The following is a 27,877-nucleotide window of genomic DNA, read 5'->3' on the forward strand; positions in this document are numbered from 1 at the left end:
ATGCACCATTATCAGCAGGTCACTCAGGACCTTCAGGTCTCAGCAACTCCTTATCCTCAGTTTTAGTTTCACTGTCAAGTACACCCAATACATCAGCAAATGCTGCTCTCCCGTTGTTCATACTGTTTGCCCACTCACTCATGAATTTCCAGGGCAGAACACACTCCTCATCCCCAAGAAATTAATCTTTTAACTTCCTGTTGCTATGAAAATTGATCATTGTTCCTGTCATTTACATTCTATCTTGGTTATTAATCTTTGTACCCCACAAAAATATAATTTCTTTTAAGAGTACTACAACAAGGTCGAGAGCTTCGTGGAACACAGAGTACAGTATGTGTGTCTCACAGGCTGTTGCAAAATGTTCAGCAATGGATTTTATCAGCTATTGCCGAACAGGCTGAGCTCCCCAAAGGTTATTACCAATGGCTGCTTTGGCCTGAGATGCCACCCCAAGCAAATCCTTGGCAGCCTCTGTGCAGGAACTCTCTACCGCACTTTGCTCCTGGGTGCCTCCTCCAGCTTGCACTGCTTTGTCCTGCCGCCTGCCTCCACCAGTGGCATCAGCAGCCACTGCAACCACAGGGGCTGAGGCAGCTGTGAGAAACCAGACAGACACCTCTCTGGCACAGACACCCCTCTGGCACAGTCATAGCTGAGGTCTGTTTGCCATGATGGTGAGGAGAGCTGGGGCATGGGATCCCACGCTCACTGGTGGGACTGCATTGCTCAAGGTGCTTTGCAGCAGAAGAAGGGCTTTCAGACACCACCGCTGTATCAGACACCACCATCAAAGGTCTCAGTCAAAAATAACATCTGACCTGCACCATCATTTCCCATGTGAGGTCCTCTGCAGAGGAGGGCAATTTCTTTGCGCTGTAGTGGGGCCTTGCTGCAGGCTGCTTCTATGGTGTGGTGGCAAGCCCAGCTGAGGAAGGTAAATCAAACGCAGCACAGGCAGCAGGGCACAGTTTGCCACCTCCTGGCACCATTGTCAAAAAAATCTTTCTGATGGCCCTATCTTTCCCCTCATCTACTATAGTCTGATCAGAATGACTATTTCTTCTTGCTTCCCTCTCCAAGTAGTTAAAAGGTAGTAAAGAAAAAAGAAGGATATAGGGAAAAGGACAAGGAATAACAGCAGACCACAGAGCAAGGCCAGAAGCTGCTTACTAAAAAGAAGTCTGCTCTCCAAGAACCTTGCCAACAAGTGGCAAGCAGCTGCCAGGAGGGCTACAGAGCTTCCTGGGGTGGTTTGCTGTGGAACTGTTGTACAAGGCTTTCCCGTGCCATGGGAGAGCACCAACTTACAGACCCAGGCTCCCCTTTGCTAAAAAGCAGTATGAGCTTTTACGTGGCATGGAAGTTTTCCACTCCTGTTCCCTTCCACAGAAGAGGGCAGCTTTCACACAGCACACATGATGGCAGGACAAGGAGACAAGGCCAGGACCACCACATGTTGCAGTAGAGCCCTAACCATAGCTAAGTGGGCCTGTAACCCTTCAGTCCATCAGCTTCACAGGGATTTTACCAGCATTTTGCCCTGTGTAGTCCTAATTTCCTATCAAGGTCTTAAACCAGAAGACTTTTATTACTCATCTTCAGCAGATAAAAAGCAATCACAGAAACACACTGTTTGTTCTGCTACATCAGCTTGAACTTCTGGCTATAAGCCTAGTTCTGCTTTCTTTCAGGACTTTTCTTCCCTACCAAGTGGCAGCACAGGCAACCCAACAGCCGAGCCCATGGCATGAGTCCCAGTGTGACGATGCTCAGCTCCAGACAGGAGGCTCCCAAGAAAAACACTGATTGCAGCGAGACAACTAGGCAACCCTACATGCCTGCCTGAGCTTAGCAAGGCTGTTGGAGTGTTCCTGTTTGCCAGCTCATTATATCCCTTTCTGACAGAAAGCATTGCTGCACCCACAGGCATCTTACAAGTAAGTTTCAATCAGATGGTTGTAGGATCCAGGCTTCAACTTCTTTTCCAAAGGGCTGCTCCTGTCACTGAAGCAATCTGCGTGCCTATCGCTATCCTTGAGTTGCTATTATCCGGTCAATAACTCTGACAAGAGGTATCTTACTGAGAACATGCTGTAATTGGCAGCTCAGGTCAAACCAGCCGTATTTTTGCTCAGAGTTTCTGAATGCTTCACCCTGTGTCACCTCTCTCAAGCTCTCTGAAGATCGCATTGATAGACGCAGTAAAACAGAGGGGCTGATGCCGGAGAGGTGAACCTCGCTTAAGTGTCCTAATAGCCCGAGCTGAGTAAGGACTACCCAGAATTTCCTCCCCCTCCTCCTACCCTCCTCCCCACCCCCACCCCACCCCCACCCCCCGCATTTTTATGGACGTTACAAATACTCGGCGGCGGGCTCTGCCGTCTCACATTTCACCCCTGGCTGCCCGTAACTCCTGGCGCTTCCCCCCGCGGCCGTGCCCCGACGGCAGCAGCCAGACCCGCAGGGGTACCCACCCCCGGGCCACGGAGCACGAGTGGGTGGTGAGGGGCGAAGGGGCGGGGGGTGAAGCGGGGCGGGCCGGGGACATTGAAGGATCGGCGGAGCGGGGAGGCGAAGCCGGACCGGGGAGGACGACGGCGGCGTGGGAGCGTCGTGCCGGAGGCAAGAGCCGGGGCGGGGGGACGGACGCGGGGCGGAGGTGGGGGCAGAGAAAGGGCTGGAGGGGAGGTCAGGCGGTGGGGCGGGGGTGCCCGGTGGGGGGCGGCTGCGGGCAGCGGCGGCGGCGGCGGCGGGGCAGGTCCGGGGCCATCCCAGCCCCGCCCGGCCCGGCCCAGCGCAGCCCCGGGGGCCGAGCGGCGCCGCGCAGCCGGCGAGGTCGGATGCGGCGGGCGCAGAGCATCGTGGGGAGGCGGCGGGGACGCAGCAGGTACAGTTCGCCTCTCCTCCCTCCGGGACAGCGCTGCCACCCCCCCGCAGCCCGCCCGTCCGGGCCGCCGGTTCGGCCGGCGGAGGGCGAGGTGCGCCGGCCCGCCGCGCCGGGAGGGGACGGCCCCGCTCCGCCTGCCCCGCCGGCCGTCGTCGGGGCGAGGAAGCCACCGTGCAGGCGGTTCCTTCAGGATGTCACGTAGAGGCGTAGCGACAGGCAGGGAGCGGCGGCGGGTCGCGTAGAGCCCGGTCCTGTGAGTACAGTAATGGTTTCCCGTCTGGGACGGTCACACCGCGGACACGTCGGGGATGTTCTTGGGTGGCTCAGGCATAGATGTTTGTTCGCCCGAAAAAAACTGCAGTAGTGCAAATTTGCGAACGGAATACTGGGGTTTGGAGCGGGGGGAATCGTCGGGAGCGCTGGGAGCCGGCGAGGGGAAGAAGTCAGTGTGCCTGCCTTTAACGTGCAAGAATTAAAGCAGCCGGGAGCTCCTGTGTGAGATATGCACGTGTGCTACTCGGAATTACAAAACACGAACGGATGCCTAAAATCCAGAAGCCAAGAAAAATAACCGTTTATTAAAGGCTTTTCTGAGGCTGTAAGCTGCCAGCACATTCACTTCAAAAAAACCAAAATCTCTTAAAAGTTTATTTGAGTTACCCAAGACATTGTTCTGCAGCAGATGTTTGTTGTCTAAACTTCTTTCGCAGCTAGCACAGCTTAAATTTCAGAGTGGAAATGTGTATTGAAACATGCTGCTGTTCTCAAAAGCCTTTTCTTAAGTTTAACACTGCCAGGGTGTGCCTGCTGAATTCCACGTGTTTACTTTTCATCTGGAAAGGCTTTAAAAATAAATAAAATTTAGAAAAATTTGGCTTCAGAGATGCATTCTTGACTTTCCCTTTAGCTTTCTTAAAATTGGGAATGGTGGCCAAAGCATATGGCTGTGTGTGGAAGAGAGAGGAGAACCGAAAAGTGTGTGGTGGTGGTGAATGGGGGTCCGGTCTTTGTGAGCAAATCTGTTCATGGATGTTTGGAAGGCAGGGAAATACGATTCCAGCTGAATTACAGTGAGTGTACTGAATGCATAGCATCATATGTTCTTGTGTAGGCAAAAGTCAGTAGTAGAATGTTAACTCCTATTCTCACTTGTTGCTTTCAGGATATCATGAAAATTGAGAGCTGTTTGGCTCATGGTTTTGAAAAGAGAAATTTCTTATTCTTCCAGCTGAAAAGTACCCAGTGACTCATGAGATGGTAAAAGCCCTCAGCTCCCTGTGGGACTCCTACCACAGTGCCTGCTGGGAGCCAAGAGTGGAGATGTACTGGGGATGGTTGCTGAAGGGCTTTGGCATCCCATTACCACCACCTCCCTGTTGCCTTCTGGCACTGGGAATTGTACGTTCCCAGAGGAAAACTGCAAGTTAACTCCAACTGCTTACCCAGGGCATTATCTTTGGAGAGCTGGTTGGAGGTACAGCTCTGAGTCTCTGTCTGTACCACTGCGCGGTGGGGCTGAGGAGGGCACTGGAGCTGTGCCTTGCCAGATGGCAGATTGAGGGGTCATGGCCTGCCACAATTGCCCTTTTCATGGCACAGGGACCGTATAGACGCTGGTGGACCGTAGAGATGTGAGCCACAGTGGAGAGCCCCTGCACCAATCTGGAAGGGTGCTCAACCCTGCTAGGATCCTTGACCTCTGCAGGAGAGCACACTAACAGCTGTGGAGACCCCAAAGCATGGTGGTGGGCAGGGAGATTTCCCAGGAGGGGCAAGTGATGGTGTTGCTGCTGACCCCCAACTGCTCCCTCTGTCCTTAGAGCAGAGGGGACAAAGGTCAGCCAAATAGCTGAAGGAAGTGACTGAATTGTCCTCCACGTGACTGTGGTTCTTGACATTGTACCACTGCCTATATCTGAGTAATTTAGCAAACGCTGTGCTGGCCACCACATCTGTGAGAAAGTATAGCCAGATTGCCCCTGCACTGTCAATAGGTTTATCTTTCTAGTGGTACATGGTGGTGCAGCCATAGGGATCCTCCAGTTTGCTGTAGAGGAAATAAAACTGATTTCCATCCAGAGCCTGGGGTATTGAGGTACCTAACCAAGGCAATACTCAACATACAACATGCCACAGACAGGCTCTTCACATCCTTTTTTTTTAATATTTCTAGCTGAGTTCTGTACTTTGCAGCTAGTGGCTAGTCCTCTGTATGCCGCTGGGAAAAAGATGTTTTGAGGAGTGAGTTGCAGAGCTGTCAGGACGCAGTGACACGGATATCCTGGACCCGGCTGCTGCTGCCTTGGTATTATAATATACCACCAACTTTAATTCTTCTAACTGTTAAAAAGTGATTGTGCTTTCTGAGTTACTGGCTACAAAGCAGGAGGAAAACAAAAAAGTAGTGTGGCAGAAAGATTCTACCAGGAGATGTTGCTGCCAGAAGAGAATAAATTTTTATTTATTACATTATATTAACTTTCAAGTGGCTTGTGAGTGATACTTGTTCTGTGAGAGTCCTGGCAAGTAACAGTGTTACAGCCTCCATTGCCTTGCCACTAGCCTGTCAAAGGCAAAGATTTACTTTTTTTGATACTAAGTGTGCTGTAATAACTTTAAGAGAAGCAATTACGAACAATGGAAAAGACCCTGTATGATTTCTGCTGATTCAGTGTATCGTCCATGCCTTCAGCCAGGGGAACTGGTATAGCACCATTGCCTTCAGTAGAGTCATGACAGTTTACAGCTGCTGAGTTGTGGCTGATAAAGTCCTGAGTCTGGCATATAATTTTCTTCACAGAGAGAGATATATTTGTCATTTGATAGACCAGTATGGTAACTCTGTTTGGAAAAGACTTACAGAAACATTTATTTTGTTGTACATGGTGCTCTTAAATGTTATGAATATGATTCTCTCAGGCAGCCATCAGCCAGTCTGGTGAGTATTGCTAGTTGAGCTACCATTAACAAATACTTTTTTAGTCAAATGTAATTGTTTATTTTATAGTGGAGAGCACTTGCAATTCAGATGGACACAGTGGCATTTTGTTATAAGCCAATACAATGGAAGACTGTGGTAGTTTCTGTGATAACATTGTGCCGATTGTAACTGAATTACAATTAGATTGAACCTTAGCTGAGGTGAAGTTGTTCTGTTGAAGAGCTTCACTGTTATTATGCTTCAGAAAAGAGGTCAACAGCTCAAGGGCCCGGTTCTGCTCCTGGGAAATGAATGAGATGGTTGCCATCATCTTCAGGTTAAAAAAGACTGAGGACACCAAGCAACAACTGTGTTTCTTGGATAATATATCTCTCCCAGCGGGTATCTTCACCAAAGTACTTTGGACCTAAGAACTAGAATGGGGAAATAATAATAATAATGGGGTAAATAGTGAATTATTTTCTTAGAAAAAAATTTTAAATTTTAAAACTTCCTGAATGCACTGAAGAATTCAAGTCAATTCACTGTAGGCTTTTGTCAGATTACTTTTCTGAAGGAGGGAACCCAGGAACAGGGAGGGTGGGTCATCCTTTAAATTCCTTTACATTCATCTGGGATGTGGTTTGCTCCTCCCCTCTTCCAGAAGTCATTTGAAAATGCATCTCCCATTTTTCAAGTGCCTAAAAAAGAGTGCTGGAACAGCAGTGGCTGACATGTTTTTGTGATCTTAAGAAACCCATATATAGAATCATAGAATCATAGCATGGTTTGGGTTGGAAGAGACCTTAAAGATCATCTAGTTCCAACCCCCCTGCCATGGGCAGGGACATCTTCCACTAGACCAGGTTGCTCAAAGCCTCATCCAGCCCAGCCTTGAACACTTCCAGGGAGGGGGTACCCAAAACTTCTCTGGGCAACCTGTTCCAATGTCTCACTACCCTCACAGTAAAGTAATTCTTCGTAACATCTAATCTAAATCTACTCTCCTTCAGATTAAAACCGTTACCCCTCATTCCCATCACTACACTCCCTTTAAGTACTGGAAGGCTGCTATTTTCCAACAGGAGTACAGACACTTCTATATTATACCTAAGCCTGTTGACAGTAAGCCTACTCTATTACTCAGACTAAATCAGATATTCCTTTGGATGTACAGGCTGCAGGTTGAAAACTGTTGGTGTGGTGGTCTCTAGCAGAGGTTCAGATCTCAGTGTCCTCCCTTGATACCCACCCTTTGAAAATGCCTTTCATGTATTTGGGAAAATGCTCATGACCCTTGAGTAAATAAATGGTAAGGTCGGGCATTCTAGCTCTTAACGAGTTCCCTAAACTAAGCTATTTCATTTTGGGCCAATGAAAAGTGTCCTCCCGTCCAGCACAACTTTTTATTTTATTACCTTTCCCAGAAAAAAATTAAAAATTTAATTCAGATGGAACCAGTTCTCTCCTCATCCCCACCCTGGTTTGGTTACCAAGCTGAAATACTGGCTATCTGTTCATCCTCAATATATATATTTGGGGCATGAGCACTGATTCTCATTGGAGTATGCAGCAACTAAACTATAACATTTCTGGTAAAACAGTAAGTGCTTCTGACATCTTCTGATATTTTTACAAAGCTGTACAGATCACTTCCAATATTTATGTATGGCAATTGAAAAAAGACAGCCAGGAGGATCTGCTGCAAAAAAGCAACCTATCGAAGTCCATGGGAAGACGTTGCAGTTAATCTAAGTCATAACTTAAACAAAAACAGAAGTAAATTGAGAAGGGCAATTACAGTTGGTATAACTGTTTTTTATTAAAAAAAAAAAACCAACATTAAATGTATGTCTTGTATGTACATGCCAAGGAAAATAAAGTGAACCATAAAGAAAAGTGATACTTACAAAGGCGTGCCTTGCTATGTTTATTTTTAAAAGAGTAGCAGAAATACAACTAATTTGAATGGGAACTATGATTGGTTTTATGATGACTGGTTTCAGAGCATCTCCTTAATTGTAAATAGCATAATTTTGTACCATTAAGGGTGGGAAGTTATGCTAGGCAACATGCACGCTGACATCAAGACTTGATACCAACTTGCTCACCCCCGTCACCAACTTTGCTACCTTAGGTCTGCATGGGGAACAGAGGCAAGTTTAGAAAGGAGTGAGTTTGCCCTGCTGCTGCTCAGGCAACGGTAGTTGGGTAGTGTTTTGGTAGTGCCATGCACACTTAGGTCTTTTTGAGAAGGAGTAAGCTGGTTACTGTGCACACTGGGGCTTGTGGGACCATTTGCTAATCCTCTCACCAGTCCTCTGCATTCTTTTCAGCATGAAAATTTTGTAGGGGGAAACGCCTATGAGCAGTTCTCCACATTGCCCTCATATTTCTGGAGCAGAGCTGTGCAGAGCATGACTGACGACTTATCCACAGCTACCTTGATAAGCGTGCAGCAATACTAGACCTTGGTCCCCCATCATAGTCAGCATCCCTCTGGGCTCTTGGGTGTATGTTGCAGCTTGAGCACCCACATGGGCGGTGGGTGATGTGGGAAGACAGTGAGATTTATGTTGCATTTGTTGTTTTTATTTTCAGAGCCTGGTTTGTGAGCCACTCTCCCGAATTGGTATGCAAGGCTTGCTGGAGCTGGGGATACCCACCGCCTGCCAAGAGGAGTGCTTGGAGGAACGTGGCTTGATCTCCCTCTTGTGGAAAATTGTCGGAACTAAATTCTCGTGATACTAAAGAAGAAAAGTCCAGCATCAGCAAACAAATGATGGCAGCAGTTACTAAGCCACCTGATGCTCTTGCCGGTCCTCAAGGAAATGAAGAGATGGACTCGCAGATCGTCTTGCATTATAATTACACAGGAAAGCTTGTTTTAAGGGAAAAGGCAACTGATAGCATAGACTGGCCCACTATTTCATTTCTGATCCTGTGTAGTTTCATAGTCCTGGAAAACTTGATGGTATTGATTGCCATATGGAAAAACAACAAATTTCACAACCGCATGTACTTTTTTATTGGCAATCTAGCTCTGTGTGATCTTTTAGCTGGGATTGTTTACAAAGTAAACATTCTTATGTCTGGGAAGAAAACTCTGAGCTTGTCTTCCACAATCTGGTTCATTAGGGAAGGCAGTATGTTTGTTGCCCTGGGAGCCTCCACTTTCAGCTTACTAGCAATAGCTATTGAGCGGCATTTGACCATGATTAAAATGAGACCCTATGATGCAAATAAAAAATACAGAGTGTTCCTTCTCATTGGTACATGCTGGCTTATTTCGATTTCCTTGGGTGCCTTACCCATCCTTGGCTGGAACTGTAGAAACAACTTACCAGATTGCTCAACTATTTTGCCTCTGTACTCCAAGAAGTATGTTGTGTTCTGCATTAGTATCTTCATCGCCATTTTGGTTGCCATTGTCATCCTTTATGCCCGTATCTACATACTGGTGAAGTCCAGCAGTCGTAATGTCACTAACCACAATAACTCGGAGCGGTCCATGGCGCTCCTTAGGACTGTCGTGATCGTTGTTAGTGTCTTCATTGCCTGTTGGTCTCCGCTGTTCATCCTGTTCCTCATCGACGTGGCCTGCAGAGTCAAGGAGTGCTCTATCTTGTACAAAGCCAACTGGTTTATTGCTCTGGCAGTCATCAACTCTGCAGTGAACCCCATCATCTACACTCTTGCCAGTAAGGAAATGCGTCGGGCTTTCTTTCGCCTTGTTTGTGGCTGCCTGGTGAAATCCAGGGTAGCCAGATCTTTGCCTATTCAGCCCACGCCAGATCACAGTCGAAGTAAATCCAGCAGCAGCAATACCCAGAAGCCAAAGGAAGATTTCCCACCGATGAATGTTCCCTCATGTATTGTTGAGAAAAATGAATCTTCGTTTCACAATGGAAACTTCTGTAAGTAAAGGACTCCTCGAGACAAGTACCTTTCTGTGGCTTCTAGATTTAAACTGCAAGTGTAGTTTGAGCATTCGTGCACTTAAGTCACGGGGAAAACACTAACCACTTATTTAACTTTGAAGACTTATTTATCAACAATCATTTCTTTGGGTGTTTGTTCAGTAACACACCTGATTCAGAAAAAAAACCTTTCATGCTATCCAACAGCCAGGACAGAGTCCATGCACATCTAATAACATTGTGCACCCTGATGGCACTGCATGATGAGGCTGCATTTGGCACTGCCTGATCTTGCAAGACATCAAGAGAACCTGTTAGAAAATTCAGCATTCACTAAACACTGCTGACAATCAGAAAATGAGCCCAATCGTCGCTGCCTGGCAGAAAAGCTCATTACGTATGCTGGTGATTATAGTTCTCTATACGTATCTTGCTATTATGTTAATGGCCTTATATGTATGTGGTATAAATAGCTGTATATTTGTACAATTCCTTATTAAAAAGTCATTGTTTGGTAAAAGTTTACAATATGGTAAACATTGTATTGCAGTATACAGTGTAAGGTGACAAATTATACAAATAGATAGGTGTGTTTCAATGGGGATATTTGAAAATATATGAAGTAGTAGCTTTTAACTGACAGGAACTTTAAAATGTCATAGCAATGAAGTGTTTTTGGTTTTTCCACTGTTATTGAAACTTTTCAGGTTTAGACAAAGACAACATAACAGTTGTCACTGTGACATTTCACAACTTATTTTAAACAAGCAGTAGTAAATAACCATGGAGAGAGGCTATATACGTTTCCTATTTAAAGTAGTTAAAATGTGACCCAACAATACACGTGTATCAAGTGTATATACTGTTTCAATGCCTATATTTTTACTTACTATTTCCAGTGTATTTAAAAATGTATGTCAAACTATGTAAACCTGTGTATATTGTGAATGCACTACCTAAGCTGAGATTCTTCAGTTCTGAAACAGAGACGTATCATTTCAGAAAGCAATGAACCACAAACGGGTCCCTGTGGAGCTGCTTCTTTTCTCTCCAGGCACTACCACAGCATGGGATTGTGTTAGACATTCTCTCTGGGAAGAAGTCTAGCCGGTGGAACAAGATCCCATTTTCTGGCAATGGGACCCTACACTCCTACTGTCTTCGGGCACTTTTGCAGATACAAGAGGGAAGATGCGGTACAACAGGATCATGCTGAAGGGCATATCTCCATTTATACCTGACCCTGTCTTGGATCTGGAATGAAAGCCTGTTTATTTTGGAAGACCTTCCAACTTTCCTGGAGCCCCAGACTTAATCTTTTGAGAGGCTGTTCCAGAGAAACCTGTATGAAAGCAACTTTATGGTTCATTACTGTCTTATCAGCCTCAGTACCAGATGGCGTTCAACATCAGGGGGATTCCCTGAGACCTAGAGCAGTTAAGACTTCATAATCACCTGTTTTCAAGTCCTCGTGGAAGTGGCCTGTGGTACTTCCGTCAGTAGTACTTCATGGCTCAAGTCTTCAGTGGAGGTTGATGGGAAATTCTGAGATTAGTTCCCATTGTCCTTTAGTAAGAATATAAGCATCTAACTTTATTGGCTCTCTCAGAGTTTTGTGTTTAATGTGTCAAACCACACCTTGCCTTATGCACAATCAGATGTAATCGAGGCTTTTTTAATACACAGCCTGAAAGAGCTGATCCTTAGTTTTGCTCCGGTCTTAATCATTTAAAGCAGCAGCATTAGACTCTTCCCAAGTTATGTACAAGTGTGTAAGTTGTGTAATGTGTGTAGCAAGAGCCTTTAAAATGTAGAGGTTTGCATTGTGATTATCTTTTACAAGTTAACAGTCTGCTTGTAAATGTTTTATGCTGTTAGAGTAGTATAAGAACAAAGAAAACCTGTATTTGAACGAAAAAACTGTGAAAGAGAGTAGTAAACACAAAATAATTTCTACCAAAAATGTTAAGAAGCAGTGCACTTAGAGAAGAAGAAAAAGCTAAGCTAAACTAAGCATGATATAACTACATGAACTGTAAATACAGGCTGGGTCAGCAGCTCTGTGGCTTTGTGAGAAGTAGAACTGGTGACATTGCATTGCCGTGGCTTGCTTAGGTTTTTAGATCTTACAGTGCTATTTGGCTGTATTTTCATTGTGGAAGTTCTCCCTTGAAGTTGTGTCTTTGGAAACTGACAGCTAAACTATTTGTATACTTCTAAATGTTAGTTCATGAGGTGGTGGCACGTGGCAGCATTCCTTGCTATTGTAGAGCAGAAAGGCCTTAGTAACACAACGGTTTGAGAAAACATTGTGGCTGACCCCACACCAAGTCTCATGTCAAGAATGTTACATGATTATCATTGTTTAGGTGAAAAAAAAAAATAGTATTTTTAATAGCCAAAGTCCAAGAACATGCACATAAAAGTGAGTTTTAATATCTGGATTCTAGCCTTAGCTATTGGCAGAGTTGATGGGAGGTACAAATAATGCAAGCAACTCCTCTGTTGGAGACCATGTGATTGTGTGTCAGTACAAAAACCTTTCACTCTATTTTGATTTCCTTCTCTTATTTTGGAGCTGTGGGGATATTTTGTCAGTTCACTACCCTGCTGTACTTGAAGCAGGCTCGTAAGATTCATTGGTTCACATGTAACACTGATAATATAATTTACAAAGTACTTATAATTGAAGAGAAAAAAACTGTTGTGGATACAGTTACCAGTGGGTACATCCCACTGGTAAAGCACAGATTCTGGAAGATTCCAGAGCAAAATTTTAACGTAGAAGAGGTTAAGGGGTTAACAGCAGTGGACTGTAAACAACCAGGAAGATGTCCTATCCCTGAAGCTGGAAAAGATGGAGAATAGCTTTTTTCACCCTAAAATATTAGAAAATTCCTTAAAATGCATCACAGAATCCAAACTTTTTGTCATCTAGGCTGATTAAAGCATACAAGAAACTGAATCAAGTCTCCCTTTCCCAACTGGTTTTATATGGAGCAAAAGTTACAAAGGAGAGTAACATTTCCTTCATATTATTTCAGGAATTGTAATATTTATTTTGGTTCTGGACTACAAAAGAAATGCAAATCAAACTACCTAAGGAGAAAAAAAAATCTTTCACAAGATGCTTTCCAAGAATCTTTTATTGCCAACAGTTTTACAGAATATTTTCAACTCATTAGGTACCACAAACATTTTGAAAACTTTTAATTAAATCTCAAACCTTTGAACCAAAGTTTGTTGTGTAGCAGTCATTTTTCAGAGTTGTAGAAAAGGTTTTGGCTTTCTATGGAAGACAAGCATTTAAGTTCTGGGTGCTGTGCCTGAAAGCAGTACCTGTGGGAACTCTGTGCAGCCAAAGGCGGTCGGCTCTGCCTTTGCCGCCCCCGGAGTCAGAGGAAGGCTTTGCCCCTGCTTTCCTGGGAGCAGATTCAGTCCCTTGGCATCCCTGCTCAGAGGGCAGTCTGCTCCAGCAGCATTAGAGCCTTGGAAAGGCACATTTTGCAATGAGCAATTGTAGTTAAGGTGTTGAGCTGCCTACAAGGTTTGTCATTTCCAACTGGTCTACTGAGGAAATGGAAAACACACCTGTGCATAGAGTGGCAAGTGCCAAAAAGCTGGGATAGTGAGAGCAGCCAGTCCACCCCTGCTGAGCAGAGCTGTGCTGGCATCTGCCCTGGGTACTGCTATTTAGCCCATCAACACAACCAAGGGCACCGCTCAGCCCTTCAGCTTTGCTGGGAGCTGTGGACCCCACAGCTGCTCCAGGCCTGGGGACACCCCCTTCTCATGGCAAAACTTATAGGGGCAGGCACAACAGCATTGATCAGGGGTTTCTGCTTGGCCACCATTGAGGGCTCCTGGCACCTGAAGTGGTCTGGAGGCACTGTGCAGAGGCACGCAAAGGCATGCTGGTGCCCATGCTGCCTTCAGCGGGCTGGAGGCACAGTGCAGAGGCGTGCAGAGGCATGCCGGTGCCCAAGCTGCCTTCAGAGCTGCATTTCTTCTCCCCAAGAACAATGTAACTTCCCAGGGTATCTCTGGGCTCAGCTTTTGTCCAAGTGGATAAGAGGGAAGGGCCTTTGCAAGGAGGCACTCAGGCAGTGGAAGACAAGGATTTGGGGAACATCAGCCCAGTTAAGCATCTCTCTGACATGGAGCCTTTCTCCTCTCCGTGGTACACTAAAGAGCTGCTCTTGCATGGACCTTGTCCTTGCAGTCACGCTCCGCAGAAAGGCCATGGATTTAGCTACCCTTGGCTACCCTCACCTATTCAGTGTGCCAAGCAGGAAAGCTTCCTTTGCAGAAGAAGACATCATCTGGCCCAGAAAGAGGGCCTGTATGAGCAATTACTTGCATCGTGAAAAAGGTATTTGTCGAAAATGAACCAGTGGAAATCAGTGTTGCCTCTGTCAAAATAAGTGGAGCCCCTCTGGTGTAAAGTCAGTGTGACTGAGGTTGAACTCCTCATGTGCAGTTTGGTCCTCAGACATTTTTCGTCTCTCTTTCTACTGAGATGAGTAGTTCATTGACTTATTAATATTCAATTTATTATGCTACAAAACAGGTATCGCTTCAGATAAATAAATAAAAAAAACCCCGAAACCCAAACTAGGCCATTAGGGAACCTGGGCATAGAAGAACAGACTCAAGCCCACTTCACATGCATTTCGATTTGATAGTAGTGCTCATTATTTTATTACTTTGGTAATCATATACAAACTGAATAATCAGAAAACAGTTGCATGACACTTATATTCCAAATTCCATTGCTCAAGGACTTCCTCAGAGACATAATTTGCCTCTGTTAACCAGAATACCACAATCAGCAGACAGGCAAAAACTTGAGATTCACAAAAGTCGTTGGGAATATAAATGATCACAATATTTCCACATACATCATTTTTCCTGCAATTCTCAGTTAAAAATGTTTCCAAAAGTAATAAATATTAATAACAAATGTACAGTCAAACTCCCTTTTACAGCAAAATAGTAACTTTTTTGTTTCATTGTTGCTGCCCACACAATGCAAAGAAAAACGTCTACCTAAAAAGAAGAAACTTGGCTTCTTTTGCGGTTTAATTCTGCAGGACTTTACTGAGAAGCAGTTATCACACCAATCCAGCCACAAAGGACACAAATATATACCAATTATAATCTTTACATTCTTCATTTAATAAAAAATTTCCCTTATTTTGAGTGAATATTTTTCTGGGTGTGTTTGGTGGTTTTTGCCCCATGGAAGAAAAAGGAGGACTGCTGGAAAAAGCTGTTATTTGACCTGTATGTTGTTTGACCTTCATGATAGCTACATAACATGTATATCTGCATCTTAATCTCTAAATCTGAGGCTACCTTCCTTTTCTGAGTCATCAGTGCTGCCTCCCACAAAGTGGGGTAGCAGAACGAGTCACACAGCTTTAGCTTCTTTCTTCCTTTCATTTCTACAGCCCGTTCTGTTGTCAAACACCTTTTCTTTAGTTTTTCCCCTATATGGTGCTTTCCCTAGAAATGTGTAGCTGTGAAACCTTATCCCCCTTTACTGAGACAAAAAAACACAAAAGCCCTGCTTTTTCTCAATGGAAGCCATACAAGATGCTTATGTTGGAGGATGCAGAGGAACAGATCAGGGCTTACGAACATAAATGTCTCAAAAAGAGATGAGACGTAGGCATTGCCTGAATATTGTGCAGTTTCCCTCCCCAGAGGTTCTGCTTTAACCCTACTGACCAATTAGCATGATTATAGTTTGGCAACAGCTCTCATTAGTGGCTTGTATGCCTATTGGCTTGTGTTTCCAGGCTTCACATGTCTTATCCCTGGAGTTTTCTCTCCTGAGTCAGCTTTTCACTCCCTATCCAAGCCTTTGTTTAACTGCAGGCAAATTTTATGTCCACAGGCCTACCCTCCTTCCAGCTGCATCCAATGCAGATGTGAGCAAGGCCCATGGACGCTGTGTGCGAGTGAGTAGAGTAAGTACATCTGGGCACACAACTTTTACTAGGAATTTGCCCATATCCTGACAGCTTTGAGCAAGCATTGGTTTCTGGAGAGTGCAACCCTAGTTTTGGCCAAAAAGGCCACGCAAATCAACGTATTTTTGACAGTACACTAAGGTAAATCTGGATTTGGATTTTATGCAGGCATATTTTGAAAATGTCTGGAGGATAAAAAGGGAAGTGTGTCTGTTACTTCAGCTTAGACTCTGTTTGTCCAAATATGGTTTACTTAATATAAATTCTTGGTTCTGCCACTTACTTCAGCTAGACATTGGATGCTAAGAACAAAGGCTTGAAAGCAGGATTTTTAATCTGTTGTCAGAACATTCACGAGTTCCAAATTTCTCCTTTAGAGCTATAAATTTCCCGGAGGCTGCAAAACTCTGCTACTTTTCAAATGGAGGATTTGCTACTTACAAATATCTAAATATGCATCAGTTCTATTGTAGCTGGCATCTGGCACTTGATGTGCCGACAGCAATCACACTGTGGTATAAATGTTATAAATTCTCCTCATCTTACTGCACAGCATGATGCCTGGGGACCATGATGATATGAAATGTGAGCATATTTTTCCACAGAGGAGAAAAAGAATGAACCCAGATATAGAAAATCTAGTGCTGGCAGGTTCTCCTCCCATGACAGTGCACATCTAGCACCCAAATCCTGGTCCCAGAACTATGTCCGTTGTTCAAGCTTGTGTTGAACATGTGTGGCAGAGAGGATTCTGGCAGAACTGGCGTTCTCTCCCATTGCGAACCCTGTAAGATGAGAATTGGAGGGAAGCTACTGTATAACCTTCTCTCCTCACCATGTGTGCAAAGCCCTGGGTAGGGAGGCAGGCAGTAAGCCATGGAAATTGCATCTCCTCCTATGGTCCCCATCCCGGCATGGCCAATTTGAACATCCTCTTCTTGAATTAGGGAAGGGAACCTAGGAGTCCTCACAGTGAGCAAACTCCCACTGAAGTCAGAAGGCAATTCAGATTTCAAATCACATTTTCTATCTTTGAGGTTCCATTGCTTCCGAAGCATCTGAAATAACTAAAAGTTTGGGAATATGACGGTACCTCGATGTCCAATCTATCACTGCCAGCCTCACTGGAAAATTTTATTATCCCAATAATTACTCTAGATATACAATAAAATTAATTAGAAGCATTTGGCTCACTTTTTAAAGGTCTTTTTTTAAAGAAATCATATGCATTTTCATTGCCCGTAGTCCACACAGTTGCAACACAACCAGAATCAAAACTGGTAATGAGGTAGGACCCAAAATCAACACAGACAGTCTTGCAGGACATTTAGAGTTTCAGTTCTGACTTCTCAGCTACCCCCTTGGAAAATATCAAAGGATACCATAATATTGTCTTATCTCAGTGATTTCGATTGAGTCTAGTAAATTTGTTCTTTCAGTAAAATCCAAGTTCTTGAAGTCATGGTACTGAATTATCACCATAAAGCGTTGAGCACTTGAGATAGCATAAATGAGAATAAAACTAAAGGTGAGTGGACTCAAAATCAAAAGCAACCATTAAAAGGCTCAAATTATTATGCTGTCAGCTGTCTGGTTTTCAGCCAATCACACAGCATTTGAGCCCATCTCATAATTTCTACATGTCTTAAATTGATGGCAGCGGTGGCTCCTCACAGAAACAAGCCCTGCCTCGCTAGCAGGTTCAATTCACTCTTGTTGGGCTCAGTGTGAAATGGTCTTTGACTCTAACAACAGGTTTGGAACTGCTGTTCAAATGGCTATATAGTTTTTATACCATTTTCATACAGGGGAAAGCCAAACCTACCAGAGTGACGGTGACAAAAGGCAGTGGCAGAATCCACAAAAGGAGCATTGATTGCCCCCCCCCGCCCTTCCTTCTGGACACCTTTGAGATCATTTTGTTCCCAGTGACTTAGAAAATCCTCTGGATCATCACACCTGGCCAGACAGGATCTCCTGGCCCATTGTGGCAGCAGGGCATGTTGCAGCCCAAAGGCACTAACACTGCCTAGGACCAAAGAGCATCTATTATCAAGCTATGTGTAACCTTTGCATCATCAATGGGCATGTTGAGCTGGGCAAAATGGCGGTGCTGACAAGGCAGCTTAAAATAGCCACATTTTCCTGGATGCAGAGTTTGTGACGTGCAGTCTGGGGAATTTAATATTTCTGTCAAGTTGTTTCATTTTGTGTCTCCTTGCCACCCTTCAATTTTCAAAACATGCAGCTAAGTGGATGCTAAGTTCTTAAAGCTACAGCTAGGACAATGGTGAAAAAATTTTAGATTCTTATTTTAGTGTATGTTTAGTGACTTCATTCATACTCCCATATCTTGTCACATTTTTCCAGGCATACACTGACAGGATATTTAGGAATCCAAAACAGACATAAGCAGCAGGTGGGATTTTTGAAGGCACCTAAGGGAGTTAGGCACCTGGCTCTTACTGAAGTGAAATACAACATTTGAAGTACAAAAGAAGCCTTCTTTTAGTGATATCACACTAAAAACTTTTCAGGACATGGCTGTAGGAAGGTGGGAGCATGGAACGGCAAGTGTTATATATGACAAAAAGGTGGCAGCTGAGGCCCACCAAACTGGAATATGGTGAGACATGGATGCTCTTACATACAATAATTTTGATGGATACTGCTTCGAGATATAAGATTCTCCTCACCTTCCCCTGCAATTTCCAACCTGGTAAAAGGACAACCCCTTAAGAACTCCACCAACCTCAATAACATATTAATTTGGGCTGCAATGAAGCATTTAATTCCTTTTCTTTGCTCTCACGTCCCACCCAGACCTAGAAATATCAACTAATAACTCTCTGAAATAAAATTAAGCAGAAGCATTTGGTTCACTAATGTCTTAGTTTGGCTTCTGAATGTCTTGATTACAGAATCAAGTGTATTTTTATTGCATGAATCACATGATTAGTCTTAGGTGCCTCAATCACTTTCATTCTTGAGACCAACCAATACCAAACTTCCCAAGCTGCAACTTAAACATATTTCCAAGCAGAAGGTATAAGAAAGTTATTTCAGAATGTTAATATAATATCCAATCTGAATGGATTGTAAGTGAATCCCTTCAGTCAGTTTGGTTGTAATTTGACAAATTTCTAAACTCAGTAAATTCTTAGAACCGAATCTAATTTTAAGTAGATTTAAGTATTGACTACTTCAGAGTAGGCAGGTGCTTAACTTAGACTTATCCTGCTGATTCTTGGCCGTTATGAATCAAGTCTGAAGGTTTGATTTGAAAGATTGGTGCCTCAGAAGACCTTGGAATGCTGAAGGCTAAATCCTGACTGTGGCACAAACCTTGCCTTTACAGGAACTGTGTCTATTGAATTTGGCTCTTGATAAGCCTCATAAAATAGGAAACTAACTTCATGTAGTGCATGCATTTTAATAGTACAAACTTTCCTTACAACATTTCCCAGTATGAAAAGCCAAGGACATTTCTGCCAGAACTGCATCTTTAGTCTATTTTTCAACTTGATATTGAGAGAAAAGCAGTATATTTGCAATACCTGTCACTTGTTGAAGGCCAGAGTCAAGTTATGCTTTGGTAGGTAAATGCAAATTATGTCATTTGCAAAACTGACCACAGAGTTATGATAGTTTTCACTGTTTATAAGAAGAAAAGATTTTTCAAATGTGTCTTTGACCAACCATGTACATCTTGCATGAAACATATTAAAAACAAGTTATTTGAACTTGCCTAATAGGTATGTAACATCTCATTGGAGACTGGTAGTCAAGGACACCTAGAGCTTCACCATAAGCAGAGAACTACCTTAGCACTCAAATTAATAAATTAAAGTTACAGAATATTATTGTGTTATTGTTAGAAAAATCAAATGTGCACACCTCATACACAGAAAGATCACACCAAATCATTGTTAAAGCAAGATACAAATGTTTTGAGTAGCATCATATAAGAATTCAAACTTGACATCAGAAAGATAAAATGCTTTTGATATCAGTGACATCAAATAAAGCTTTTAAAAATCACTGTATGCTAAATTTCCGAGTTGGAATACTAGCTGCTGAATTCTGACTCCTTCCATGGTTAACCAGCATAATCCACCTGTAATCCCCATAGTTGTGCTTCTTAGGTAAAATCAGAAATAAGATTCCCAATATTCATTTTCTCAAGGAATTGAGACTGCTGAATTCTGTTTTTATCTGAACAATCACAATTGGCATTTTTCTTCTGGTAAAAACACATGGCACAGAAGATGATTCTATACTGTCAACAGACTGAGTTGAAAAATATAAATATATACTGTATTTATATATATAATGTGTATATATACACTATCAATATTCACATTAGAGAATCTGAACAATCTTATTGAAATTACTTTTTAAGAAAGCCTTCTGCTGTGTCTTCATTCTACATAAAGCGTTGAGAATTTTCAAGTGTACTGTGTGAAATGGGGCTTCTTAAACCTAAAGAAAACATACTAGTGAAATTTATGTGAATATGCTTTTTTTTTTTTATGTACACATTTTCTCAGATCTGCAATTTCCACCAGTTATAGCTTGCAAATTACAAAAACTAAACCAGTTATCTGGAGTCAGTGTTTCCTCTCAGCAGGCTGCTGCAGGCAGAGTTCACTCCCAGAAGAAACTATTGGCAAATTATTCTCGAGATGATGATTGATGAGATGACTTATGCTGTCAAAGACACGATCTTTTGTACGAACCTTCAGAAAAAGGATGCAAGAAGATAGATTAAAGAGCAAAATACTTTTTTCCTTAGCTTTGCACTAATATTCTATAAGAATAAAATGAAATAATTAAGTTTTAGAGACTGATCCCTCTCCCGTCAAAATCAGTGGAAATCTGGTATTTCTGGAGTTTTGCTTCTGTTTTGTCTCTTACTCCATCTATTTTCTCCAAACAGATATTTTGCATGCTAACTATGGGCCAGTCTACTACCATTACTCTTTCTGAATAGGTCAGCTTGAAATCTTCATGTACGTTTTGTTTCACTGTAAATCAGATTTTTAGATCAAAGTTTCTTCTTCAAGAAACCTGCTGCTTTTTTTTTTTAAGTGCTTTCATCTTTTCTGTTAGGAAGGGCTTTCAATCCAGAGATGCCAGAAACCAACTCTTCTCCATGTGCCTCAGCATCTTTGTGCTTCCCTTAACAATGAACTACTTCTTCAGTTGCTTCAAAATTCCCTTTCCCGAAAGCAATGCAGCCACCATGTGCACTTGACTCAGGTTTGTCTCATGCTGCATGGTACACACCTGTGCCTTTGAAATGGAAACACTTCTGGGCAGGGAATGTGATTTTTCTAGCCCATTTACCAGCCCTCTGCACCAGCATCCTGCTAAGGCTGGTTGTGAAGCTAAACTGTCATAAGAGGAAACTGATATTGCAAGGTAAAAAAGTAAAAAATCAAGACAGGCCAAAAACTAATCTATATTATGAAACAATTTTTAATTATTTAACCACAGCTTCACAAAAAAATTTCCTTCTGATGTTTAAAATGAGTTAAGCATACAGCTTCCATAGGCAGAGCAGAGGTCTGCTCATGCGAATGTCATGCTGCAGTAAAAATTTGTATTGGGATGGCTCTGCACTGCCTCCGGGAAAAGCCAGTGAACACTGCTCCAAAGTGAGGCATGTCATCTATTTTCTGTGAACTTTCCTTCACAGAAAGAGGGAACAACTTTTTTTAAAACTTTCCAAAGCCAACTTATGCTGTGGTGGGCACACAGTTCTGGCAAAACTGCTAGAAACTTAGCAGAGGATGTCACAGTGTGAAAAAAGAAACAAACAACTTTGATGGCAAATGATGCTGTCTGTTTCATCCGCCTGTAGCTCTGCCACTGAAGAAAACCAACAGGTTCTCCCAATTTCTGAAACATATTGCTTTGAAACATCACTTTCTGTATTTATTCAAAGCTATATTTTCAAAATTAAATTATATCTTTAAAACAGGAGTAATTTACTTATCTATATTCAGATTAACACATTTTTCAGTCCATTCAACTCAGCTGGGAGTTCTTCTCACCATAAGTGGTGTGCTCTGCCATCATCAGAGTTCAAGCCCTAATTCTACATCCAGCAAAAAATCTTGCAGTCCTCCATTTTAAGCATACTTTACCTGAACTAGAGATTTTTTTTTTTGTCAGCTGGATGAGAGCAGAATCAGAGAATCTCAGGTTGGGAGGGACCTCAGGGATCATCTAGTCCAACCTTTCTAGGAGGAGCACAGTCTAGGTAAGATGGCCCAGCACCCTGTCCAGCCAAATCTTGAAGGCTGAGTCAACCACTTCCCTGGGGAGATTATTCTAATGGTTGACCATCCTCACTGTGAAAAATTTCCCTCTGGTGTCCAGTCGGAATCTCCCCAAGAGCAACTTGTGTCCATTCCCCCTCGTCCTCTCCATGTGACTCTGTGTAAAAAGGAAGTCTCCGTCTTCTTTGCAGCTACCCCTTAAGTACTGGTACATGGTGATGAGACCCCCTCTGAGCCTCCTTTTCTCAAGGCTGAACAAACCCAGCTCTCCCAGCCTATCCCCGTATGACAGGCTTCCAGTCCATTGATCTTCTTGGTGGCCCTTCTCTGGACCCCTTCCAGCCTGTCCACATCTTTTTTGTATAGTGGGGACCAGAACAGTTAACTCTGCTCTGAAAACACACCCTTAAGAGCTGTAGTGTGTCACTGGGTAATTTTTGTGTGAAATTAATTTTCAGGCAGCCTTTGTGTGAATCGGTTTTTACAAATAATCATGCCAAGGTCACGCGGAAGAAAGGCAAGCCACCGGCGTGCTGCTGTGGCCGGCCACACACTGGCATTTTATTGACAATTCTCTGCTCTGACAAGTCGCAAATAGGGCTGCTCAGGAACTGTGTCAGGATCCCACAAATCATATAGACAGCACAGCTAATGTAAATACAGCCACAGAAAAGCTGTTGTTGTCAAGTGGTGCCTCGTGAGCGAGGAGCTTCAGAGTCATTTGGGCCGTGACAGCACACCACAGGTAGGCTGAGGGAGGGGAGAGGTGCAGAGAATAAGCAGAGTTCCTTTTGCACAGAGGTCAGCAAATTACGGCTACTCTTAGAGGAAGTGCAGAAATCGAGGGCCTCTGTCCCTTGTCTACAGAAGGAAAATGACCTGGGAGACATCACAGAGCCTGAGTACTCCATGCCATTCATCGGAGCGGCAGAGCTCCAGGTAGGACAGAGCATGCCTGCACTTGCCACACCACGCAACAGTATTTTCCTTGCAGTAGCCCGTAGCAGCTATTTGTAGGTTTATGTTGAAGGGAGAATTAGGAGGCCCCCGCTGCAGGGTCTCCAAAACTGCTGTCAAAAGTATAGCGAAGGAAGCCGCCCGCCAAGAGGCGTAGGGCCAGCTCCCCAGGCTGGTGTCCTGGTCAAGCCCAGGACTAGGGAGTTGGCGCCTGGAGAGTGCAAAACCATTCTTTGAGTGCCCTCATGTGGCCAATGTCATTACAACAAGTACCACGGCCATTCCTCATCGCAGCGTAACGGACCCTGCAGGACCGGCACGCTTCGGCTGGCCCGCTGCAGGTTTCTCAGCTGAAACAGATGCCCAACAGGCCAACCAGCTCCTTGGTAGGGGTTTCTCATTTACTTTGGGGGTTGTCAGCTACAGTTTCCCTTTACAGAGGAAGGGCAGTTGGCCGCTCTCAGCTACCGGGAGCCAAGAACAAAGTGCGTGGCAAAGTTTTCATTCTCTCAGACGAGACTAAGCATCCCCAGGTGCAGGGCAAGACAGCTGCAGAAAACTGGAGCTTCCTTGCCCTCTCCATCCGGCTGCTGGGAGGGTCCCTTTGTCGGCTAAGAGAGACCCTGTGCAGCAAAGAGGTGGAGTAGGTTTAGCCCAGTTTTCTCGTGGGTTTACATGCAGGAAAACACAGAGGGCCTGGTCCGTACCCTGCTGGCAGAGATGTCACATAGAAATTGCTAGCACACAGGCTGACCGAACTTGCACAGCCACCAGCAGCTTCTCAGCAGGAAGGATAAAGAAGTGGCTTAGCTGCATTTGTGACTAAGACTGTACTGCAGTGGCCAAAGCGTGACTTTGCAGGGGAATTGGGTCCCTACGGCTCCCTGCAATGTGCAGAAATCATGCAGATATGATGGCATATTAGAGACATGAGGCTATACTGATGATCAGGTGTGAATAAGCTGTAAACAAGATTAAACACGTTTAGAGTAAATGTGTGGAGTCAGAAACCTCCTGTATTACTGAGGAGTCAGCACTTACAGTTCCTTCTGGGTCCACCAAAAGAAGATGCTTGGCTTGTCCATTGTGCATGCCTGTCAGCACGTAGGAGCCAGGATTCGTGGTACTCTTCCTCACGAGGAAGTCTCCACATTTTTTTAACAGCTGTTCTGCTTCTTTCCTGCTCATCTCTCCTTGATACCACGGCTCTGTACTCAGCTCTTCGGCTACAGTCCAGTCAGCTGCTCTGGATAAAAGAGGACTGCTGCATCCAGTGGAGGTGGATTTGTTTAATGCAGCTGCAGATGTTTGGTTCTTGAGGGCGTCTTCAAATGGTTCTGGTTATGGAAACAGAAACAAGGGCAAGATCATTCAGAGGTAAATCATGTTACAAAATGGTGATATTCTAGTAATTTTTAACTGGATTTATTTTGTGTTACAGCCACTTCCCTTTACCTTTATGAAAAACTGAGGAAAGATATACTGCTGGGCCTACTGATTTATGGATTATATTAAGACCAGGGAGTATAATATGTTAAAAATATATGTTATACACATTAAAATGCTGATAAAAATCAGAGCAAACCTTGGGAGGAGCTTTTGTAAGGTAGTGATTTTATTTCAGTAATGGCAATTGTCAACAGTTGCATTTTTATGCCCTGGTACAGGGCAGAGCTCTCCTTTTCTCTTGCCAGGTGCACCAGACAGTTTCATCTCAAATAAATTGCACAATATGGGTACCCAATGTCATTATGCTCATATCTGGTCCCTCTTCAAGCAACATATTCATTTAAAAATTACCCATTACTGAGTCTCCAGCCCAAGGGTATGTCTAGAAGGGATCAGTCACCCTTACCACTCAGCCTACCACTAGTCTCCAGCCAGCAAGAGGATTTTGCAACATAGACACGGGCTAACACCTTTACTATGATTTACCTAGCTGAAATGAGCCTCGGGGAAGCATCTTTTAAACCACCGCTAAATCCTCACCTCAGTGTTACTTTCTGTAGAGTAGAATGGAAAGATGTGTCATTACAGATCCCAACAGTCTTACAGAAATAGTAAATAGGTCAGTGCATGCTTTGTTATATGCTGTACTGACCTATCAGAAGCTACTTTCCCTTGCAAGACATTCATCTGGCCAACTAGTACATATTAAAAAGAGATATTGTTCTATAACCATGAGAAGTACTAAAGGACATTGGCAGAACAGTACCATGAAGAAATACACCGGTTCTAAATAGACTGCTCAGATGCAAAGAGTACATAGCCATGTTTGCATGGGGCCACAGAGAGGTTAATTGAGCGCAGAAAAACAGAGTAAATACTGTGCCGTCGCAGCTTGTTGATACCTCAGCTAATTCTTATAACCAGCTTATATATGCCTTCACTACATTGCAGTCTGCACAAAGCCCAGCATGCTTAGCTGGACAAACCACTAACCTAGGGCTAGTTGACACATTTTCTTATACTACTTTTCCCCAGTGATCCAATGGTTAAGATTAATGAAGGCTGGAAGATGAGAAATTAGTTTTCCCTATTTTTAGGAAAAGAATGTGCAGAGAATAGAGGTAAGCATGCGCATGTTTTAAGGGTACAACATGTTAGAGATCAAGGTTAATATCCCTGATTTCAGATAGCAGAATTTTCTCATTGCAAATCTATATTCACAGGTAGCTACTCCCTCAACTTTCTTCCCTCACCCTTTCTTTCAATCTAAAATTTCCCCAAGCTGTGGAAATAGAGCCATATCTCAGCAAAAAAATGCCAGAAAGACAGTTTTAGGTATACTGAGATAACAGAAATGTAGATATGTTATTTTACAAATAACATACAGGCACCAACTTCTTTGTCTCACTGCCTCTTAATTATATAGACTGAATTAAATAAATCACATGTCACCAATTGACTGGAGGTAGGAAGAGTAGAAAAACAAAGAAAATTTTCTGTGCATCAAACTGCTTTCCCCATATATCGTGTTAAGTATCTCTTCAAGTCTGAAAACAATGTATACCGGTAGCACCACCATCAAGTTATGACCTAAGCTTAAACCATTGTTTTATGGCTATGGCTATGCTTCTGATTTTGGAAACGCTGCCTTCAAAGTGGGAGAAGATAACTAGACAGGAGGGTAGGCTTATCCAGAGCAAGGGGTAACTCAGCCTTTTAATTTCTGCCCCAGCTTCCTTGTTGCACAAGGTTTTTGTAGTATATGTTGCCTTCCTAGGAGCATATTCACAGGACAGGCTGAAGTTAATTCTCCAGCCATTCACTCCTTCACTTTCCTGCATGGCAAGCCTCCTGATTTATTTTCCTCCTGACGCAGTTGCCTGTGATGCTGAGGATAACAGAGAGTGCAACTCAGCTTAACTGAGATAAAATACAAGCTAGCTTCAAACCTTCGGCCTCCCTTACTTTAATTCAGTCAGATATGAAACCACCATGAATTCTAAAATTCACTTTAACTCCACCAGGAACACTAAAATTGGAGAATTTTGGAGTTATTTTTATACAGAACTAATGCATAAACATACTGGGCCACTTGTTAGAAAGGGAGTGAATAGGAAGGGAACTCACTCATGTCGAACAGATCCTTTCCTGGGCTGCTCTCTTTGGTATCATCTGCTGTTCCACTGAAGGTACTTTCAGCATCTGCCTGAAGTGCTGATAGAGCTTCTATATTTATGTGCTGGGTGTTTACGTACGTTGGCATCTCTGCTGTTGGGGTGACTTGTGATTTCCCTTCCAGCATACTACAAATATCCAGAGATCCTAGAAAATTCAAGACTTGTTTTCTTCTTTTTGTAATTGATAGAACAGTGTTCTTATAATGACCAAATAACATCACACCCTATCACCTCAGGTCTAAAATTCCCTGGAATGGGAGATGTAAAGTAAATTACTGCAGGATCTAGTACAATAAAAAGTTGATGAATGGATTAGGAAATGTGTTTCAGTGAGTGTTTTGGGGGGGCTATTATTCAGGAGGAAAGGAAAATTTTGGAAATAAAGACTGTCAGTTTCAAAATTGATATTCAGTTCGGGAGTCTGAATAAAATGGAATAAAATCCTCAAATCTGCGATTAATAACAGAGAGCATATTCTGGCATTTGAAAAGAAAGTGTCCCCAGAAACACAGTAAAGCTGTCACATAAAGGTGGAAGGGGTGAAATTTCACATACATGTTTTGATGTGATTTGTTAAAATTCATGGTCAACAACAATAAGAACAATATGCATTAATTGTTATTCGTAGAGCAGAGATCATGTGCAAACACATGCGTTGCTCCTCATTTTAAAAAAGCTTCTGACTTTAGGCTCTTCTTTTGGAAACTCTGTCTTGCATAGTCTAATGGGTCAGATTTTCAAAACAGACCATGCAGCCTGTCTTTAAATACCGTGAGGTTTTAAGACGTCGCAAGCTAGATGGCTGAAGGTTTGGGGCAACTCCATTTATGAACCGCTCTGCAGAAGATAAGATTTATGAAGGTGTGCATTCAAAAATTTATCCAGAGGTAATTACCAAATGCTTTTCATTGATATCAACACTAAAATTCGGACAAAGGGCATCTATCAACAAAGTGCAGTTCATTACCGTAAGACTTTGAGGCATCAGACTTTCACATGCTTTTCCCACCCAAGACCTCCTGCAGTATTACAGCTAAAACTCACCTTGCTTAACAGGCCCGTGATGCCAGTCTTCATTGAATTTGTCTCCTAAGTGACGACTCTGGTAATAGGTTTGCTCTCCTCCCACTCCTGCTGCAGCCTAGAATGGACACATGTGCAAAGAAATTTTCAATTACCTTTAAAATGCTCAGATATATTATGAGTGGCTCTGACAATTTCCTTGGCTGTATTCTGTGTACTCCCACTCTTCATTTCCAATTCATCATGGTGTCAGAATATATATCTCACAAATGCATT

The 27,877-nt window shown here is 43.3% G+C and overlaps 2 protein-coding genes across 7 annotated transcripts in view; one reads left to right on the forward strand and one right to left on the reverse strand.

Moving 5' to 3' along the window:
- Positions 1-1,807: 1,807 nt before the first annotated feature.
- On the forward strand, positions 1,808-12,968 carry S1PR3 (sphingosine-1-phosphate receptor 3). Of its 6 annotated transcripts, none has more exons than XM_064439211.1 (2): positions 1,808-1,940; positions 8,412-12,968. In XM_064439211.1, the coding sequence occupies exon 2, from the start codon at positions 8,590-8,592 to the stop codon at positions 9,733-9,735; it is 1,146 nt and encodes a 381-aa protein (XP_064295281.1). In that variant the 5' UTR covers positions 1,808-1,940; positions 8,412-8,589; the 3' UTR covers positions 9,736-12,968. The 6 variants fall into 6 exon arrangements, with proteins under 6 accessions (XP_064295281.1, XP_064295278.1, XP_064295277.1 ...); XM_064439208.1 differs by lacking the exon at positions 1,808-1,940 and adding an exon at positions 2,387-2,497; XM_064439207.1 differs by lacking the exon at positions 1,808-1,940 and adding an exon at positions 2,517-2,625.
- Positions 12,969-14,397: 1,429 nt separating this feature from the next.
- SHC3 (SHC adaptor protein 3) overlaps positions 14,398-27,877 on the reverse strand; it is a 63,941-nt gene continuing 50,461 nt past the window's right edge. The window contains exons 9-12 of the mRNA XM_009505297.2: positions 27,623-27,719; positions 26,529-26,723; positions 23,994-24,289; positions 14,398-20,447 (exon numbers count right to left, since the gene is read on the reverse strand). Coding sequence (XP_009503592.1) covers positions 20,319-20,447; positions 23,994-24,289; positions 26,529-26,723; positions 27,623-27,719 — 717 coding nt within the window. The 3' untranslated portion in view covers positions 14,398-20,318. The remainder of the gene's footprint in view (positions 20,448-23,993; positions 24,290-26,528; positions 26,724-27,622; positions 27,720-27,877) is intronic.

The sequence above is a fragment of the Phalacrocorax carbo genome, chromosome Z (genome assembly GCF_963921805.1).
Source record: "Phalacrocorax carbo chromosome Z, bPhaCar2.1, whole genome shotgun sequence".
Lineage (NCBI taxonomy): Eukaryota > Metazoa > Chordata > Aves > Suliformes > Phalacrocoracidae > Phalacrocorax > Phalacrocorax carbo.

Excerpts from the sequence above, each read along its gene's own strand:
- S1PR3 (XM_064439211.1), top strand. The coding sequence starts at position 8,590 with ATGATGGCAGCAGTTACTAAGCCACCTGATGCTCTTGCCGGTCCTCAA.